The sequence below is a fragment of the Triticum urartu genome, chromosome 3 (genome assembly GCF_003073215.2).
Source record: "Triticum urartu cultivar G1812 chromosome 3, Tu2.1, whole genome shotgun sequence".
In the NCBI taxonomy this organism is placed as follows: Eukaryota; Viridiplantae; Streptophyta; class Magnoliopsida; order Poales; family Poaceae; genus Triticum; species Triticum urartu.
In genome coordinates, this window is record NC_053024.1 from 223,572,627 (window position 1) to 223,593,927 (window position 21,301).

Sequence of the window (21,301 nt, forward strand, 5' to 3'; positions counted from 1 at the left end):
CCACGATGATATTGATGCGGTTATTAAAGAAATGTCGGTCGATCGTGCACCAGGCCCGGATGGATTCAGTGGTGCATTCCTTAAAGCATGCTGGCCCATTATCAAACATGACTTTTACAACCTTTGTGAAGCTTTCCACCAGGGGGACTTGGATCTCACTAGTATAAACGATGGTCTGATAACATTAATTCCAAAGTCCATCTCGCCGGAAACTGTCAATGACTACTGCCCGATCACTCTCCTCAATTGTTGCCTTAAGATGATTACTAAGCTGCTTGCTAATCGTTTGCAACGGGTCATTCTAAAGATTATCCACAAGAACCAATATGGTTTTATAAAAGGGAGAACGATACAGGATTGCCTGGCCTGGGCCTTCCAATATATACACCAATGCCATGCATCGAAGAAGCAAATTATCTTGCTGAAACTGGACTTCGCTAAAGCCTTCGATACAATTGAACATGCTCCCATGTTGAATATTATGAAACACCTGGGATTCAACGATAAGTGGCTATCCTGGATTAAATGCATCTTCTCGACAGGGCGTTCATCGGTTCTATTGAATGGTGTGCCCGGCAGACAATTTCACTGCCGCACCCGGTGTACGACAGGGGCACCCGCTCTCCCCCTTGATCTTCGTCATTGTAGCTGATCTCCTCCAAGGAGCTATTAACGATGCTTTTAGACAAGGCAAAATCCAGCTGCCCTTCCCTTGCGTTGGCCAAACAGACTATCCGGTAATCCAATATGCCGACGACACGATACTGGCCATGCCTGCATGCCCTCAGCAAGCCGCAGTCATCAAAGAAATCCTTGTGGACTATGCTTCCTCCATCGACCTCCGAATTAACTTTCACAAGTCTACACTGATCCCAATCAACCTGTTGGAGGAAACTTCCTTGGCATTTGCAAACCTATTTGGGTGTTCAGTTGGATCCATGCCCTTTACTTACCTTGGGCTACCTCTCGGCACGTCTAAACCAACCATCCTTGATCTAATGCCCCTAGTTTGCAGTGCTGAACATTCCCTCACCTCCACGATCGCAATGATGTCCTACGGTGGCAAACTTTCTTGGATGAATGCTACCGCCACATCCCTCCTCATTTACGCCATGTGCACACTCAAGTTGTCACCCAGGCTGATTGAGATGCTTGATAAAATCAGAAGGAGATGTCTCTGGACCAAAAATACGGAACAAGGGGACAAGTGCAACTCCCTTGCTGCATGGGACATGGTCTGCAAACCCAAAAAGCATGGTGGCCTCGGGGTTATCAACATTAAGGTGCAAAATGATGCCCTGCTCATGAAATTTTTGCACAAGTTTTATAACAAGCTCGATGTCCCCTGGGTATATCTCATTTGGAACACATACTATGTCGATAAAGTCCCCCATGCCACAAATCCAGTGGGCTCTTTTTGGTGGCGCGAAATCCTCAAGCTCACGCCTGTCTTCCGAGGGATTTCACAAGTCCGAGTCATGTCGGGCACAACTGCTCTAGTTTGTAAAGATCTTTGGGCGGTGGATGTTCTGGAAAATTCGCACCCTCACGCGTTCTCCTTTGCCATGCATGAGGACGAGACTATCAAAGATTTCTTGGAGAGCACGGCATTGTCGGAAACCTTTCACCTACCTCTTTCTCCCCAAGCCCTGGCCGAGGTTCGAGACATTCGATAGATCTCCACACAAATGCACCCGTCCGCATCTGTCAACGATGTCTGGCATTATACCTGGGGGAAATCTGTCTACCAGCTGGCCGACTACTACAGATTCTTCTTTCGAGACGCCAACGCCCACCCAGCTTTCTCCCTTCTCTGGCGCGCTTGCTGCATCATGAGGATCAATGTCTTTGGCTGGCTCCTAATGAACGACCGATTGAATACACGTGACATGCTCAAGCGTCGACATTATGACATAGGTGATGACCACAGTTGCCTGCTCTGTGGCAACCACGACGAGGAAATTGTGGACCATATGATCTTTACTTGCCCATTCAGTCAATCTTGCTGGCAAAAACTTGGGATTAGCTGGCCACCCTTCACCTGCCGCCTCCAACTGCTTCAACAGGCTAAAAACTCCTGGGGGCGCCCACTCTTCTTTGAAATCTTCCTGGTGGCTGCCTGGAGTCTCTGGAAGGAAAGAAACAATAAACATTTTAGGAGGATTGCACCAACCGTTAGTGGGTGGCTAAAGAGATTCAAGGACGATTTTGACCTCCTCCAACATAGGACTAAGGGGGGTCATCCTACTTTCATTTCCTCTTTTATTTCTGAGTTACACTAGTAGTATCATCCCTATCCCCCTAACTCAATCTGTCTGGGCAGGATGACACCCACATGCAAAATGTAAAGCACTTGTAATATATATATATATATATATATATATATATGAAAACACAGTAGGAGCCTTTCCTACTATTTCTCCCTCAAAAAAACAATTACCTCGTGAAGTTCTACTTTCCTGTCACTCACTTCTTTCGAGAGAAACTCCTTCTCTAGAAAGGATCCATTCTTAGCATCGAATATCTTGCCTTCGGATCTGTGATAGAAGGTGTACCTAACGGTCTCCTTTGGGTATCCTATGAAGACACATTTCTCCATTTTGGGTTCGAGCTTATCAGGTTGAAGTATCTTCACATAAGCACCCCAAACTTTAAGAAACGACAACTTGGGTTTCTTGCCAAACCACAGTTCATAAGGTGTCATCTCAACAGATTTATATGGTGCCCTATTTAATGTGAATGCAGCTGTCTCTAAAGCATAACCCCAAAACGATAGCGGTAAATCAGTAAGAGACATCATAGATCGCACCATATCTAGTAAAGTATGATTACGACATTCGAACACACCATTACGCTATGGTGTTCCGGGTGCCGTGAGTTGCGAAACTATTCCGCATTGTTTCAAATGAAGACCAAACTCATAACTCAAATATTCTCCTCCACGATCGGATCGTAGAAACTTTTATTTTCTTGTTACGATGATTTTCCACTTCACTCTGAAATTCTTTGAACTTTTCAAATGTTTCACACTTATGTTTCATTAAGTAGATATACCCATATCTGCTCAAATCATCTGTGAAGGTGAGAAAATAACGATATCCCCGCGAGCCTCAATGTTCATTGGACCACATACATCAGTATGTATGATTTCCAATAGCTCTGTTGCTCGCTCCATTGTTCTGGAGAACGGAGTTTTAGTCATCTTGCCCATGAGGCATGGTTCGCAAGTACCAAGTGATTCATAATCAAATGATTCCAGAAGTCCATTAGAATGGAGTTTCTTCATGCGCTTTACACCAATATAACCCAAACGGTAGTTCCACAAATAAGTTGCAGTATCGTTATCAACTCTGCATCTTTTGGCTTCAATACTGTGAATATGCGTATCATACTATCAAGATTTAGTAAAAATAGACCACTCATCAAGGGTGCATGACCATAAAAGATATTACTCATATAAATAGAACAACCATTATTCTCTAATTTAAATGAATAACCGTCTCACATCAAACAAGATCCAGATATAATGTTCATGCTCAACGCTGGCACCAAATAACAATTATTTAGGTCTAAAACTAATCCCGAAGGTAGATGTAGAGGTAGCATGCCGACGGCGATCACATCGACTTTGGAACCATTTCCCACGTGCATCGTCACCTCGTCCTTAGCCAATCTTCGCTTAATCCGTAGCCCCTGTTTCGAGTTGCAAATGTTAGCAACTGAACCAGTATCAAATACCCATGCACTATTGTGAGCATTAGTAAGGTACACATCAATAACATGTATATCAAATATACTTTTTACTTTGCCATCCTTTCTTCTCCACCAAATACTTGGGGTAGTTCCGCTTCTAGTGACCAGTCCCTTTGCAGTAGAAGCACTCAGTCTCAGGCTTAGGTCCAGACTTGGGTTTCTTCACTTGAGCAACAACTGGCTTGTTGTTCTTCTTGAAGTTCCCCTTCTTTACTTTACCCTTTTTCTTGAAACTGGTGATCTTGTTGACCATCAACACTTGATGCTCCTTCTTGATTTCTACCTCCGCAGCCTTTAGCATTGCGAAGAGCTCAGGAATCGTCTTATCCATCCCTTGCATATTATAGTTCATCACGAAGCTCTTGTAGCTTGGTGGCAGTGATTGAAGAACTCTGTCAATGACACTATCATCAGGAAGATTAACTCCCAGCTGAGTCAAGTGGTTGTGGTACCCAGACATTCTGAGTATATGTTCACTCACAGAACTATTCTCCTCCATTTTGCAGCTGTAGAACATATTGGAGACTTCATATCTCTTAATCCGGGCATTTGCTTGAAATATTAACTTCAACTCCTGGAACATCTCATATGCTCCATGACGTTCAAAATGTCATTGAAGTCTCAGTTCTAAGCCGTAAAGCATGGCACACAGAACTATCGAGTAGTCATCAACTTTGCTCTGCGAGGTGTTCACAACATCTGGCATTGCTCCCGCAGCAGGTTTGACACCTAGTGGTGCTTCCAGGATGTAATTCTTTTGTGCAGCAATGAGGATAATCCTCAAGTTACGGACCCAGTCCGTGTAGTTTCTACCATCATCTTTCAACTTAGCTTTCTCTAGGAACTTATTAAAATTTAACGGAACAACAGCACGGGCCATCTATGTACAACAACATAGACATGCAAAATACTATCAGGTACTAAGTTCATGATAAATTAAAGTTCAATTAATCAAATTACTTAAGAACTCCCACTTAGATAGACATCTATCTAATCATCTAAGTGATCACGTGATCCATATAAACTAAACCATGTCCGATCATCACGTGAGATGGAGTAGTTTTCAATGGTGAACATCACTATGTTGATCATATCTACTATATGATTCACGCTCGACCTCTTGGTCTCAGTGTTCCGAGGCCATATCTGCATATGCTAGGCTCGTCAAGTTTAACCCGAGTATTTCGCGTGTGCGAAACTGGCTTGCACCCATTGTATGTGAACGTAGAGCTTATCACACCCGATCATCACGTGGTGTCTCGGCATGACGAACTGTAGCAACGGTGTATACTCAGGGAGAACACTTATACCTTGAAATTTAGTGAGAGATCATCTTATAATGCTACCACCGAACTAAGCAAAATAAGATGCATAAAGGATAAACATCACATGCAATCAATATAAGTGATATGATATGGCCATCATCATCTTGTGCCTTAGATCTCCATCTCCAATGCACCGTAATGATCACCATCGCCACCGGCTTGACACCTTGATCTCCATCGAAGCATCGTTGTTGTCTCACCAACTATTGCTTCTACGACTATCACTACCGCTTAGTGATAAAGTAAAGCAATTACATGGTGATTGCATTTCATACAATAAAGCGACAACCATATGGATCCTCCCAGTTGTCGATAACTGTGTTACAAAACATGATCATCGCATACAATAAAATTTAGCATCATGTCTTGACCATATCACATCACAACATGCCCTGCAAAAACAAGTTAGACGTCTTCTACTTTGTTGTTGCAAGTTTTACGTGGCTACTACGGGCTGAGCAAGAACCGTTCTTACCTACGCATCAAAAACCACAACGCGGTATAGTGATTGATTTTTTATCTTCAGAAAGAACCATGTTCATTGAATCCGATTCAACTAAAGTTGGAGAAACTGACACCCACCAGCCACCTGTGTGCGAAGCACGTTGGTAGAACCAGTCTCGCGTAAGCGTACACGTAATGTCGGTCTGGGCCACTTCATCCAACAATACCGCCGAATCAAGAATCAACTAGTGACAGCAAGCAATATGTATATACCCATGCCCACAACTCCTTTGTGTTCTACTCGTGCATATAACATCTACGCATAGACCTGGCTCGGTTGCCACTGTTGGGAACGCAGTAATTTCAAAAAAAAATCCTACGCACACACAAGATCTATCATGGTGATGCATAGCAACGAGAAGGGAAGAGTGTTGTCCATGTACCCTCATAGACCATAAGCGGAAGCGTTATGACAACGCGGTTGATGTAGTCGTACGTCTTCACACGTTCGGCCCCTCCGCGATCTACACACGTTCAGCTCGGTGACGTCCCACGAACTCTCGATCCAGCTGAGTGTCGGGGGAGAGCTTCGTCAGCACGACAGCATGATGACGGTGATGGCGAAGCTACCGGCGCAGGGCTTCGCCTAAGCACTATGACGATATGACCGAGGTGGATTATGGTGGAGGGGGGCACCGCACACGGCTAAGGGATCAATGATCAACTTGTGTGTCCTAGGGTGCCCCTGCCTCCGTATATAAAGGAGCAAGGGGGAGGACGGCCGGCACTTGGGGCGCACCAGGAGAGGAGGAGTCCTCCTCCTAGTAGAAGTAGGACTCCCCTTTCGTAGTCCTACTAGGAGGAGGAAGGGGGAAGGAAGGAGAGGGAGAGAACAGAAGGAAAGGGGGGTGCCGCCCCCTTTCCCTAGTCCAATTCAGACTAGACGGGGAGGAGCGCGCGGCCCTGCCTTGGCCAGCCCTCTCTCTCTCCACTAAGGCCCACGCTGGCCCATTAGATCCCCCGGGGGTTCTGATAACCCCCCAGCACTCCGACAATTATCCGGTGACCCCCGAAACTCATCCGGCGTCCGAATATAGTCATCCAATATATCAATCTTTATGTCTCTACCATTTGGAGACTCCTCGTCATGTCCATGATCACATCTGGGACTCCGAACTACCTTAGGTACATCAAAACACATAAAATCATAATACCGATCATCACCGAACGTTAAGCGTGTGGACCCTACGGGTTCGAGAACTATGTAGACATGACCGAAACACATCTCCGGTCAATAACCAATAGTGGAACCTAGATGTTCATATTGGCTCCCACATATTCTACGAAGATCTTTATCGGTCAAACCGCATAACGATATACGTTGTTCTCTTTGTCATTGATATGTTACTTGCCCGAGAATCGATCATCGGTATCTCAATACCTAGTTCAATCTCGTTATCGGCAAGTCTCTTTACTCGTTCCATAATGCATCATCCCGTAACTAACTCATTAGTCACATTGCTTGCAAGGCTTATAGTGATGTGCATTACTGAGAGGGCCTAGAGATACCTCTCCGATACTCGGAGTGACAAATCCTAATCTCTATCTATGCCAACTCAACAAACACCATCGGAGACACCTGTAGAGAATCTTTATAGTCACCCAGTTACGTTGTGACGTTTGATAGGACACTAAGTGTTCCTCCGGTATTCGGGAGTTGCATGATCTCATAGTCAAAGGAACATGTATAAGTTATGGAGAAAGCAATAGCAACAAACTAAACAATCATCGTGCTAAGCTAATGGATGGGTCAAGTCAATCACATCATTCTCTAATGATGTGATCTCGTTAATCAAATGACAACTCATGTCTATGGTTAGGAAACATAACCATCATTGATTCAACGAGCTAGTCAAGTAGAGGCATACTAGTGACATTCTGTTTGTCTATGTATTCACACATGTACTGAGTTTCTGGTTAATACAATTCTAGCATGAATAATAAACATTTATCATGATATAAGGAAATATAAATAACAACTTCCTTATTGCCTCTAGGGCATATTTCCTTCAGTATCGGAGGGTATGAACTATAGAGAGGTTGGAATACAGTAGATATTACACCATATGAATTTAGAATGAGTTCACAACACTACCAAAAGTGGTGATTTATTTTCTTATACTAATGGAGCTTAGGAGTTTTCTGTTGAGTTTTGTGTTGTGAAGATTTCAAGTTTTGGGTAAAGATTCGATGGACTATGGAATAAGGAGTGGCAAGAGCCTAAGCTTGGGGATGCCCAAGGCACCCCAAGGTAATATTCAAGGACAACCGAGAGCCTAAGCTTGGGGATGCCGCGGATGGCATCCCCTCTTTCGTCTTCGTTCATCGGTAACTTTACTTGGAGCTATATTTTTATTCACCACACGATATGTGTTTTGCTTGGAGCGTCATTTTATTTTGTTTTGTTTTGTTTGCTGTCTGAATAATATACCAAGATCTGAAATTCTTAAATATTAGAGAGTCTTCACATAGTTGCATAATTATTCGTCTACTCATTGATCTTCACTTATATCTTTCGGAGTAGTTTGTCATTTGCTCTAGTGCTTCACTTATATCCTTTTAGAGCATGGCGGTGGTTTTATTTTGAAGAAATAGATGAACGCTCATGCTTCACTTATATTATTTTGAGAGTCATAAACAACATGGTAACTTGCTTTGGTTATGGAACTAGTCCTAATATGATGGGCATCCAAGATGGGTATAATAAAAACTTTCATATAAAGTGCATTGAATACTATGAGAAGTTTGATACTTGATGATTGTTTTGAGATATGAAGATGGTGATATTAGAGTCATGATAGTTGAGTAGTTGTGAATTTGAGAGATACTTGTGTTAAAGTTTGTGATTCCCATAGCATGCACGTATGGTGAACCGTTATGTGATGAAGTCGGAGCATGATTTATTTTTTGATTGTCTTCCTTATGAGTGGTGGTCAGGGACGAGCGATGGTCTTTTCCTACCAATCTATCCCCCTATGAGCATGCGCGTAGTACTTTTTTGATAACTAATAGATTTTTGCAATAAGTATGTGAGTTCTTTATGACTAATGCTGAGTCCATGGATTATACGCACTCTCACCCTTCCACCATTGCTAGCCTATCTAGTACCGCGTGGCTTTCGCCGGTACCATAAACCCACCATTTAGCTTCCTCAAAATAGCCACCATATCTACCTATTATGGCACTTCCATAGCCATTCTGAGATATATTGCCATGCAACTTTCCACCGTTCCATTTATTATGACATGCTTCATCATTGTCATATTGCTTTGCATGATCATGTAGTTAACATCATATTTGTGGCAAGGCCACCGTTCATAATTTCATACATGTCACTCTTGAATCATTGCACATCCCGATACACCGCTGGAGGCATTCACATAGAGTCATATTTTGTTCTAATTATCGAGTTGTAATTTTTGAGTTGTAAGTAAATAAAAGTGTGATGATCATCATTATTAGAGCATTGCCCCATGTGAGGAAAGGATGATGGAGACTATGATTCCCCCACAAGTCGGGATGAGACTCCGGACGAAAAATAAAAAAAGGAGAAAAAAGAGGCCATAAAAAAGGGAAGGTCCAAAAAAACAAAAAATGAGAGAAAAAGAGAGAAGGGGTAATGCTACCATCCTTTTACCACACTTGTGCTTCAAAGTAGCACCATGATCTTCATGATAGAGAGTCTCCTATGTTGTCACTTTCATATACTAGTGGGAATCTTTTGTTATAGAACTTGGCTTGTATATTACAATGATGGGATTCCTCAAAATGCCCTAGGTCTTCGTGAGCAAGCGAGTTGGATGCACACCCACTTAGTTTCCTTTTGAGCTTTCATACACTTATAGCTCTAGTGCATCCGTTGCATGGCAATCCCTACTCACTCGCATTGATATCTATTGATGGGCATCTCCATAGCCCGCTGATACGCCTAGTTGATGTGAGACTATCTTCTACTTTTTGTCTTCTCCACAACCACCATTCTATTCCACCTATAGTGTTATGTCCATGGCTCACGCTCATGTATTGCGTGAAGATTGAAAATTTTTGAGAACATCAAAAGTATGAAACAATTACTTGGCTTGTCATCGGGGTTGTGCATTATTTAAATATTTTGTGTGATGAAGATAGAGCATAGCCAGACTATATGATTTTGTAGGGATAGCTTTCTTTGGCCATGTTATTTTGAGAAGACATGATTGCTTGGTTAGTATGCTTGAAGTATTATTGTTTTTATGTCAATATTAAACTTTTTTCTTGAATCTTATGGATCTGAATATTCTTGCCACAATAGAGAAGATTACACTGATGAATATGTTAGGTAGCATTCCACATCAAAAATTCTGCTTTTTTATCATTTACCTACTCGAGGACGAGCAGGAATTAAGCTTGGGGATGCTGATACGTCTCCAACGTATCTATAATTTTTAATTGTTCCATGCTATTATATTATCCATCTAGGATGTTTTATATGCATTTATATGCTATTTTATATGATTTTTGGGACTAACCTATTAACCTAGAGCATAGTGCCAGTTTTTGTTTTTCCTTGTTTTTTAGTTTTCCAAAAAAGGAATACCAAACGGAGTCCATTGACGTGCCAATTTTTGATGATTTTTTATGGACCAAAAGAAGCCCCCAGAGTAAAAGAGTTGGGCCAGAAGAGTCCCGGGTCGTCCACGAGGGTGGGGGCGTGCCCTACCTGACGGTGCCGTGTACCTGGGGTAGGGAAATAGACCTGATCTAAGCACCCTCCCTAAGGACACTCCCTATAGTCAAAGACATCCAAAGGACAATAGATTCTACCAACTGGAATTTACTTCAAGGTGCAATCCACTCGACCATGAGTGTAACACCCCGGATGTAACTTTCCCAATTTGTACTCCAACTCTTGCCGTTTCCGGCGTTAAGTTATATTTATTTCCTCGGGTTCGGGTTTTGTCTCCGTGTGTTGTTGTCGTTGTCATGCATCTCATATCATGTCATCATGTGCATTGCATCTACATACGTGTTCATCTCATGCATTCGAGCATTTTCCCCGTTGTCCGTTTTGCATTCCGGCGCTTCGTTCTCCTCCGGTGGTCATTTCTAGCTTTCTTTCGTGTGTGGGGATTAAACATTTCCGGATTGGACGGAGACTTACCAAGCGGCCTTGGTTTACTACCGGTAGACCGCCTGTCAAGTTTCGTATCATTTGGACTTCGTTTGATACTCCAATGGTTAACCGAGGGACCGAAAAGGCCTCATGTGTGTTGCAGCCCAACACCCCTCCAATTTGTCCCAACACCCACCTAAGTCTTCTCCATCATCTAGATCGTTCGATCACGATCGCGTGGCCGAAAACCGCACCTCATTTGGACTCTCCTAGCTCCCTCTAGGCCTATTTAAACACCCCCCCCCCGATTTTCGGATCTCCTTCTTCCCCCGAAACCCTAAAAATCGTCTTCGTCGAGCCGGACATGTCCGACCTTCCCCAGACAGATCGCCGCCGCCAACCGGGGCGCGCCACGTGGAGCGGGCGCCCCACATCGCCGCCGAACTCCACCCGGGCCCGGGAAGCCCAAGGCTGGCCCCCGTGGGCCCATCCGCTGCCGCCGCCCGGGTCGTCCTCCTCCCCGCGCCCGGCCCCCGCCGCCTCGTTCGCTCCGCCGCCGCCGCCTCCTTCCGGCGACCGGAGCCGCCGCGTGCCACCGCGACGCCGGCCGGACCCCGCCGACCCCGCCGCCTCTTTCCTCGCCACCCGGAGCCGCTCGCCGCCGCCTAGCTAGCCCCGGCCGGCCCCAGCTCCGGCCACCGCGGGCCCCGGCCACCGGCGACCTCGCCCTCGCCGGCCGCCGCCCTCATCCCCGCCGTGAACAGTGTTCCGCCGCCGCCTTGGGTTCCGTGAAACCCTAGATCTCGGGGTAAAAATTTCTTCTAAGTCCCAGAAATTGCAGATCCAAGTGCCTCTGTTCGTGGCCCCGTAACTTTGCATCCGTAGCTCCGATTCATGCATATAGCATATAAAAATGTTCATCTCAGAGAGTACATCATTTCATTCCATTGCATCATTTTCATTTGAGTTCATCTTGATGCCCGAAATGCTGCTAGAAGAGGGCTACTTGAGTTAATTGTCAGATCTGCTACTCCGTTTAGCACTTTTGTCATTTTTGCCATGGTTAATGTGTGCATGATATGCCCTGTTGCTCTACATGTGTTTTGTTAAGGGTTTTGTCATCTTTCCATAGGTACAACCCATGTATTTTTGTGATGTGTGTGGTGACTAGTGCAAGCTTGCAAAGTGGTGCACTTGCTAATTCTGCTTTCAGGGACTTAGCAATTCCACTAAGTCCTGGATCTGTTTAGCTCATGATGCCATATGTTCATGTTGTTTCCTAGTGATCCGTACCTCTTTTGGGGATGATCAGTAAGGATGTTTTGTTAATATTGTAGTGCTCTATCCATCAATGTCTTTGTTTGCAATTTTGGAGCACCCTAGCTTGAGTCAATCGAGCTCTACTTTCGCTACTTTGTGAATCTGGGCAGATTGTCAACTTGTTTGCAATTTCGCCGGAGATGTTGTAGTTGATCCGTGCATGCTATGCTATTGTTCTTGCCATGTCTAGCTTGAATTTTGTGCCTTCTTAATGGATGTATGCTTGTCTTGCCATGACTTGCACCGCAGTGATTGCATCGAGCTAGTAAACATGCCTACTTGAGTTATATTTCAGCGTGTGTCAGTTTTCACTAAGTCTGAAAACTGATTATGTTTTTGCTATGTTCACATGCTTGCAATTGTATTTTCTGGTCCTTTTTGGCTCAAGGTCACTAAGGGACTTTTGTTAAGCTCTTTTAGTAGCTCCATGCCATGCTTTAATTTTCCATATTCAGATCCTGTAGCATGTAGTTTTGTTGCTCCGAAGAGGGCTACTTGATCTGAAATTCCAGACAAGTGTTAATTTCACTAAGTCTGAGATCTGTTTGCCATTTGCATTTTTGCCATGCTTGTTTGAACCTGTTAATGGATTAATTGGCCGTACCTCAGTGCTAGACTTTTGTTAAGCATCTTGTATGCATACCTTCCATGTATTTTGTTGTCATGATTGGGTGCTGTAGCATGTTCATCTCATTGCATTTAGATGGCTACTTGCGGTAAATCGCAGACCGGTGTCATTTTTGTTTCGCTTGCCATTTCCAAACCGTAACTCCGATTCCGGTGTTCTTTATATCGTTTTCAAGCAATTTCATCTCATCTTTCCAGTGGTACACTTGGATTTCCAAGTTGAGGCCAGGTTCATGCATTTCCTGTCATATCTTGCATTTTGCATCCCGCATCGCATTCCGCATAGCATATCATCATTGCATCATATTGCTTGGGCTTGCACATGGTTGATTGCATCCTTGTTTGATTGTTTATCTTGTTTGGGTAGAGCCGGGAGATGAGTTCGCTAACGAGGAGCTCGTTGAGTTTGCTTTTGAGGATCCAGTCAACTCTGACAACTGTGCAGGCAAGATGATCATACCCTCGAAATCACTACTATCTTTGCTATGCTAGTTTGCTCGCTCTTTTGCTATGCCAATGCTAAGATGCCTACCACTTGCTTTCAAGCCTCCCAAATTGCCATGTCAAACCTTCTAACCCACCTTGTCCTAGCAAACCGTTGATTGGCTATGTTACGCTTTGCTCAGCCCCTCTTATAGCGTTGCTAGTTGCAGGTGAAGATTGGAGGCCGTTTCTTGTTGGAACATTTATTTACTTGTTGGGATATCATTATATTGCTATGTTATCTTAATGCATCTATATACTTGGTAAAGGGTGGAAGGCTCGGCCTCTCGCCTAGTGTTTTGTTCCACTCTTGCCGCCCTAGTTTCCGTCATATCGGTGTTATGTTCCCGGATTTTGCGTCCCTTACGCGGTTGGGTTATAATGGGAACCCCTTGATAGTTTGCCTTGATTAAAGCTTTTCCAGCAATCCCCAACATTGGTCTTACCATTTTCCACCTAGCCTTTTCTTTCCCTTGGGTTCTGCAGACTCAAGGGTCATCTTATTTTAACCCCCCCGGGCCAGTGCTCCTCTGAGTGTTGGTCCAACCGAGCGATGTCCGGGGCTACCAGGGGCAACTCTGGGCTGGCCTACCCGACGTCTTGCTCATCTGAGTGTGCCCTGAGAACGAGATATGTGCAGCTCCTATCGGGATTTGTCGGCACATTCGGGCGGTGTTGCTGGTCTTGTTTTAACCTGTCAAAGTGTCTTGAATTACCGAGATACCGAGTCTGATCGGAACGTCTTGGGAGGAGGTCTATTCCTTCGTTGACCGTGAGAGCTTGTCATGGGCTAAGTTGGGACTCCCCTGCAGGGATTTGAACTTTCGAAAGCCGTGCCCGCGGTTATGGGAAGATGGAAATTTGTTAATGTCCGGTTGTAGATAACTTGAACCTTAATTTAATTAAAATGAATCAACTGAGTGTGTTACCGTGATGGCCTCTTCTCGGCGGAGTCCGGGAAGTGGACACGGTGTTGGAGTAATGTTTGCGTAGATGGTTCTCTAGTTTCTCGCTCGCGCTTTGCCCCCTCTTCTCGCTCTCTTTTGCGTATAAGTTAGCCACCATATATGCTAGTCGCTTGTTGCAGCTCCACATATATTTACCTTGCCTTACCTATAAGCTTAAATAGTCTTGATCGCGAGGGTGCGAGATTGCTGAGTCTCTGTGGCTCACAGATTACTATTACACCAGATGCAGGGCCTGATGATTCCGCTCCAGGAGACGCGTATGAGCTCAAGTGGGAGTTCGACGAAGACTCTCAACGTTACTATGTTTCCTTTCCCGATGATCAGTAGTGGTGCCCAGTTGGGGGTGATTGGGACCGTTGTCGCGTGTTGGGTTCTCTTTTATTTTGGCGCCGTAGTCAGGCCATGAGTGTTTGGATGATGTAATGTTATTTATGTACTTGATTGACGTGGCGATTGTAAGCCAACTATGTTATCCCCCCTTTATTATTTATATTACATGGGATGTTGTGAAGATTGCCTAACTTGGGACATATGCCTTCAATGCGATTATGTCTCTAAGTCGTGCCTCGACACGTGGGAGCTATAGTCACATCGAGGGTGTAACAAGTTGGTAATCAGAGCCTTCCCCGACCTTAGGAGCCCCATTGCTTGATCGTTTTTAGCGGCCGAGTTGCGTCTAGAAAAATGTTTTGAGTCATTTAGGAATTATATATCGGAGAGTTTAGGAATTCTTTTTACTTCCCAGTCTCCTCATCGCTCTGGTAAGGCATCCTGACGTAGAGTTTTGACTCTTCTCTTCTCAAATTTCACTAAAAAATATTTTAGGATCACGCGGGTATCTTGGAATCGTTCCGATGGTTTTATGATGAGAACATTGTCTTGGTGCCTCCTGTCAGGGGTTTAGTGGAAGTGTCCCTGGGAGTTGAGCTCTGAGGTGTTGTCATCATAATTTTATCGTTGCAGTTCTGGAATACCTGAGTCTAGTACGCCGACATCGAAAATCTCTTTTATGCAGTTCGTTGGTGAGATAACCTCGACGCCACCCAGTACTGGGGCGGGAGTTCGGGAGTATCGCCATAACTTGTATAACGGATGCTTTTGAAAGGTTGAGGTAGATGGTTTCCGAAGGTTTCTTGGTTATGTGTTGAAGGATGGATACAGCTGGATGTAGGATTTGCTAGTTTGGGTGAGATATTATGCTTCCCCTGTATCCCCAACACCTGATTGCATAACCGGAAAGGTTCGGGAGTTTCATAGGTGGGAATTCTAGTAGCTCTAGTTCTTCTTCCACGGATATTGGTTTGAGATTGGGATTTCTTACCGATTATTCGTTCTTGATCCGTACCTTGTTGATTTATTTCTCTACCTTAATTCTACGTGGCTTCTCAATTTATGGATATGTGACCATTTCAAGAGGAATGCATTCGTTCATTTTGTTCGGATGTGAAGACTATATGTTGCAATTTTCTTTCCGTTGGATTCAGCTTCAATATTGTCTGTCAATGTGCTAATGGTGGTCAACCTCTTCAGGATGGCTCCTCCAACGCGCACAACTCCGAATCCTGATCTGCCACCACCTCCACCTCCTCCGGAGGCATGGCAAGCTGTGATGGCCGCAACCAATGCAAACACATAGTTGATCATGCAAATTCTCCAAGAGCGCAATCAAGGCAACCAAGGGAATCAAGGCAGCAATCAGAATCACTTTGCTACACTCAACCAGTTCCTTGCTAACGGGCCAAAGACTTTCAGCAATTGTGTTGAGGCAACCGATGCTGACGATTGGCTTGTGGATCTGTGTAAGCATTTCGAGTGCAGTAACGTCAGGCCTGAGGACTTTGTTAAGTTCGCTTCCTTCCAACTCAAAGATCAAGCTGCAGAGTGGTTCCAGCAGTACAAGGACTCCAGAGGTGGACGTGTTATCACTTGGGATGATTTCCGTCGAGACTTCCGAGCTCATCATATTCCCCAGAGCGTGGTTGAAAGCAAGCGTGAGGAATTCCGCAATCTGAAGCAAGGCTCTTTGTCTGTCTATGACTACAACAAGTTGTTCCAGAAGCTCGCCCGCTTTGCCAAGCAGGACGTCCCTGATGAGAAGAGCATGATATACCAGTTCAGGGGTGGTCTCAGAGAAGAAATTCAGCTAGCTCTTGTCCTCTTTGAGCCCTTGAGATACGATGAGTTCTACAACATGGCACTGAAGCAAGAGGCTGCTCAGTTGAGGTGTGATGCTTCCAAGAAGCGAGTCAGAGATGTTACTCCTTCTTCCTCTACTCAAGTGGCCAAGCAGCAGAAGTATTGGCTTCCTCCTCCTCCGTTCCGTCAGCCATATCAGCAGAAGAGCAAAGGTGGCAGTGGTTCTTCCCACCCACCCAACCCTGGCTTTCAGAACAAGACTTCGTCTCAAGCTCCAAGATCGAGTGCTCCATATCACCGTCCGCTTTCAGAGGTCACGTGCAACAAGTGCCAACAGAAGGGTCACTACGCCAACAAGTGTTTCAACCAGAGGCGTCTTCCTCCTCCTCCTGTCAGATCGGCAAGTACAGCTGTGGTCAAGCATAACCCCAAGTCCGCCAAGGTCAACTTGCTGAATGCAGCTCAGGCAGAGGACTCACCAGATGTGATCATGGGTAACCTTCCTGTTAATGACATTCCCGCAAGAGTTCTTTTTGACACTGGTGCATCTTTATCGTTTTTATCGAAGCCTTTTGCATCCATGCATGATGTGCATACTATTGATTTGCCTAAGCCGATAGCGGTCTCTCTCCGGGTTTGTTCATGAACACCAAAATGATGGCTCCGGATGTTACTATCACATTGGGCGACTACAAGTTTCTTTCTTCTCCTATGGTGCTTGGTAACTCAGATATTGATCTTATTCTCGAAATGGATTGGCTTACTAAGCACAAGGCTCAGCTTGATTGTGCAACCAGACAGATTCAATTGACTCATTCGTCTGAGGATGTAATTGTCTTTGCCGCTCGAGATAATACTATTCGTCTGTTTTCTCTCAATGAGAAGGGTGAACTCGATGCCATCTCGCAAATCCCAGTCGTTTGCGAATATCAAGACGTTTTTCCAGAAGAGCTCCCAGGAATGCCTCCGCACCGGCCAGTTGAATTCGTTATTGATCTTGAGCCTGGCACGGAACCTGTGTGCAAACGTCCTTACAAGCTCGGACCTGAAGAGTTGAAGGAGCTGAAGAAGCAACTCGATATTCAAGAGAAAATGGGTCTCATCCGGCCTAGTTCTTCTCCGTGGGGTTGTGGTGTTCTTCTTGTGAAGAAGAAGGATGGAACGGACTGACTTTGTGTTGATAACCGTCCAGTAAACAAGAAGACCATAAAGAACAAATACCCACTTCCCAACATCAATGAGCTGTTCGAACAACTCAAAGGTGCGCAAGTATTGTCCAAGCTTGATCTCCGTATGGGCTATCATCAGATTCGAATTCGTGAGCAAGATATTCCCAAGACGGCTTTCAGGACAAGCTTTGGTTCATATGAATACACTGTCATGTCTTTGGTCTCGTCAACGCTCCTCCGACGTTCTCTCGCATGATGAACTTCATCTTCAATGCCTACACCAATGACTTCGTTTTGGTCTATCTCGACGACATTTTGGTTTTCTCGAAGAACAAGGAAGATCATGCCAAGCACTTGCGTTTGGTTCTTCATAAGCTCAGGGAACATCAGTTCTACGCCAAGTTCTCCAAGTGTGAATTTTGGCTCGATGAGGTTCTTTATCTTGGTCATATCATCTCTGCCAAGGGCATTGCTGTGAATCCTGAGAAGGTGTCTGCAATTGTGAATTGGGAACCTCCTCAGAACGTGAAGCAACTCCGCAGTTTTCTCGGTCTCGCAAGCTATTGCCGAAGATTTGTTGAAAACTTTTCTAAGATCGCGAAGCCTCTCTCTAATCTTCTCCAGAAGCACGTCAAGTATGTTTGGTCTCCGGAGTGTGACATTGCTTTCAACACTTTGAAAGAGAAATTGATCACTGCTCCAGTTCTGACTCCGCCTGATGAATCCAAGCCGTACGAGGTCTTTTGTGATGCCTCTCTCCAAGGTCTTGGCGCAATATTGATGCAAGAGAAGAAAGTTGTTGCTTATACATCTCGCCAGTTGAAGCCTAATGAGAAGAACTACCCCACTCATGATCTCGAGTTGGCGGCAGTTGTGCATGCTCTTTTGACTTGGAGACATCTTCTATTGGGAAGAAAAGTGGACATCTTCACTGATCACAAGAGTCTCAAGTACATCTTCACTCAGCCTAATCTCAACCTCAGGCCGACTCGATGGGTCGAAATGATTCAAGAATATAATCCGAGTATTGAGTATACTCCAGGCAAGGCCAATGTGATTGCTGACACTTTGAGCAGGAAAGCCTACTGCAACAGTCTTATTCTCAAGCCTTATCAACTCGAGCTTTGTGAAGCTTTCTGCAAACTTAATCTGCAAGTTGTTCCTCAAGGTTTCCTCGCCAACCTTCAAGTCTCTCCTACCTTAGAAGACCAGATTCGCCAAGCCCAGCTTCTTGATGCTATGGTGAAAAAGGTGAAAATTGGGATTGCCAAGAGTCAGTCCAAGTACAAGTGCTACCGCCTTGATGACAAGGACACTCTCTTCTTCGAGGATCGTATTGTGGTACCCAAAGGTGACCTCCGCAAAGTGATCTTGAACGAGGCTCACAATTCTCTCCTCTCCATCCACCCTGGGAGCACGAAGATGTATCAGGACCTCAAGCAAGCTTATTGGTGGACTCGAATGAAGCATGAGATTGCTCAATTCGTGAATGAATGTGATGTCTGCAGAAGAGTGAAGGCAAAACACCAAAGGCCAGATGGTCTCCTCCAACCTCTTGCCATTCCAGAATGGAAGTTTGACCACATTGAAATGGACTTCGTGACTGGGTTTCCAAAGTCCAAGCGTGGCAATGATGCTATATTCGTTGTCATCGACAAACTCACCAAAGTGGCTCACTTTCTGCCTATCAAAGAGTCGATCACTGCAGCTCAATTGGCAGAACTCTACACCTCTCGTATTGTCTCTCTGCATGGTATTCCACAAGTGATCTCTTCAGACCGTGGCAACATTTTCACCTCGAAGTTTTGGGATTCTTTTCAGAAGGCCATGGGCACGAACATCCGTTTCAGCACAGCTTTCCATCCTCAAACTAGCGGTCAAGTCGAGCGTGTCAACCAGATTCTTGAAGATATGCTCAGGGCTTGTGTGATCTCCTTCGGCATGAAGTGGGAGGATTGTCTTCCTTATGCTGAATTCTCCTATAACAACAGTTTTCAAGCAAGTTCGGGCAAGGCCCCATTTGAATTTTTGTATGGCAGGAAGTGTCGTACCCCTCTCAACTGGTCTGAAACCGGTGAACGCCAGCTTTTGGGTAATGACTTAATCACAGAGGCAGAGGAAATGTGCAAAGTCATTCGTGATAACCTCAAAGCAGCCCAATCCCGTCAGAAGAGCAACTATGATAGTAAGCACCGTGATTTGGCTTTCGAGATCAGAGATCATGTTTACCTCCGCGTCTCTCCTATGAAAGATACTCATCGCTTCGTATCAAAGGGAAGCTTGCCCCTAGATACATGGGACCTTTCAAGATTGTCAGCAAGAGAGGCGATCTCGCCTATCAACTCGAGCTTCCTTCAAACTTTGCAAATGTTCATGACGTGTTCCATGTCTCTCAGCTCTGAAAGTGCTTCAAGACTCCTGACCGCACCGTCAACTTCGAGGACATTGAGCTCCAAGAAGATCTCTCCTATCGTGAGCACCCAGTTGCTATTCTTGAAGAGACTGAACGCAAGACTCGCAATAAGTCAATCAAATTTCTCAAAGTCAAGTGGTCACACCATTCCGACCGTGAAGCTACCTGGGAACGCGAGGATCACCTCCGTTCTGAGTACCCGGCGTTCTTTCAGTCCTAGATCTCGGGACGAGATCCTTTCGTAGTGGTGGAGTGTTGTAACACCCCGAATGTAACTTTCCCAATTTGTACTCCAACTCTTGCCGTTTTCGGCTTTAAGTTATTTTGTTTTCTCGGGTTCGGGTCTTTGTCTTTGTGTGTGGTTGTCGTTGTCATGCATCTCATATCATGTCATCATGTGCATTGCATTTGCATACGTGTTCATCTCATGCATTCGAGCATTTTCCCCGTTGTTCGTTTTGCATTCCGACGCTTCGTTCTCCTCCGGTGGTCATTTCTAGCTTTCTTTCGTGTGTGGGGATTAAACATTTCCGGATTGGACCGAGACTTGCCAAGCGGCCTTGGTTTACTACCGGTAGACCGCCTGTCAAGTTTCATATCATTTGGACTTCGTTTGATACTCCAATGGTTAACCGAGGGACCGAAAAGGCCTCGTGTGTGTTGCAGCCCAACACCCCTCCAATTTGTCCCAAAACCCACCTAAGTCTTCTCCATCATCTAGATCGTTCGATCACGATCGCGTGGCCGAAAACCGCACCTCATTTGGACTCTCCTAGCTCCCTCTAGGCCTATATAAACACCCCCCGATTTTCGGATCTCCTCCTTCCCCCGAAACCCTAAAAATCGTCTCCGTCGAGCCGGACACGTCCGACCTTCCCCGAACAGATCGCCGCCGCCAACGGGGAGCGCCACGTGGCGCGGGCGCACCACATCGCCGCCGAACTCCACCCGGGCCCGGGAAGCCCAGGGCTGGCCCCCGCCGCCTCGTTCGCTCCGCCGCCGCCGCCTCCTTCCGGCGACCGGAGCCGCCACGTGCCACCGCGACGCCGGCCGGACCCCGCCGACCCCGCCGCCTCTTTCCTCGCCACCCGGAGCCGCTCGCCGCCGCCTAGCTAGCCCCGGCCGGCCCCAGCTCCGGCCACCGCGGGCCCCGGCCACCGGCGACCTCGCCCTCGCCGGCCGCCGCCCTCGTCCCCGCCGTGAACAGTGTTCCGCCGCCGCCTTGGGTTCCGTGAAACCCTAGATCTCGGGGTAAAAATTTCTTCTAAGTCCCAGAAATTGCAGATCCAAGTGCCTCTGTTCGTGGCCCCGTAACTTTGCATCCGTAGCTCCGATTCATGCATATAGCATATCAAAATGTTCATCTCAGAGAGTACATCATTTCATTCCATTGCATCATTTTCATTTGAGTTCATCTTGATGCCTGAAATGCTGCTAGAAGAGGGCTACTTGAGTTAATTGTCAGATCTGCTACTCCGTTTAGCACTTTTGTCATTTTTGCCATGGTTAAT

The 21,301-nt window shown here is 45.6% G+C and overlaps 1 protein-coding gene across 1 annotated transcript in view; it reads right to left on the reverse strand.

The window, feature by feature from the left end:
• Nucleotides 1-521: 521 nt before the first annotated feature.
• Nucleotides 522-21,301, reverse strand: part of LOC125546789 (protein FAR1-RELATED SEQUENCE 5-like) — a 24,862-nt gene continuing 4,082 nt past the window's right edge. The window contains exons 7-8 of the mRNA XM_048710919.1: nt 1,935-2,128; nt 522-881 (exon numbers count right to left, since the gene is read on the reverse strand). Of these exons, the coding sequence (XP_048566876.1) occupies nt 522-881; nt 1,935-2,128 (554 nt within the window). The remainder of the gene's footprint in view (nt 882-1,934; nt 2,129-21,301) is intronic.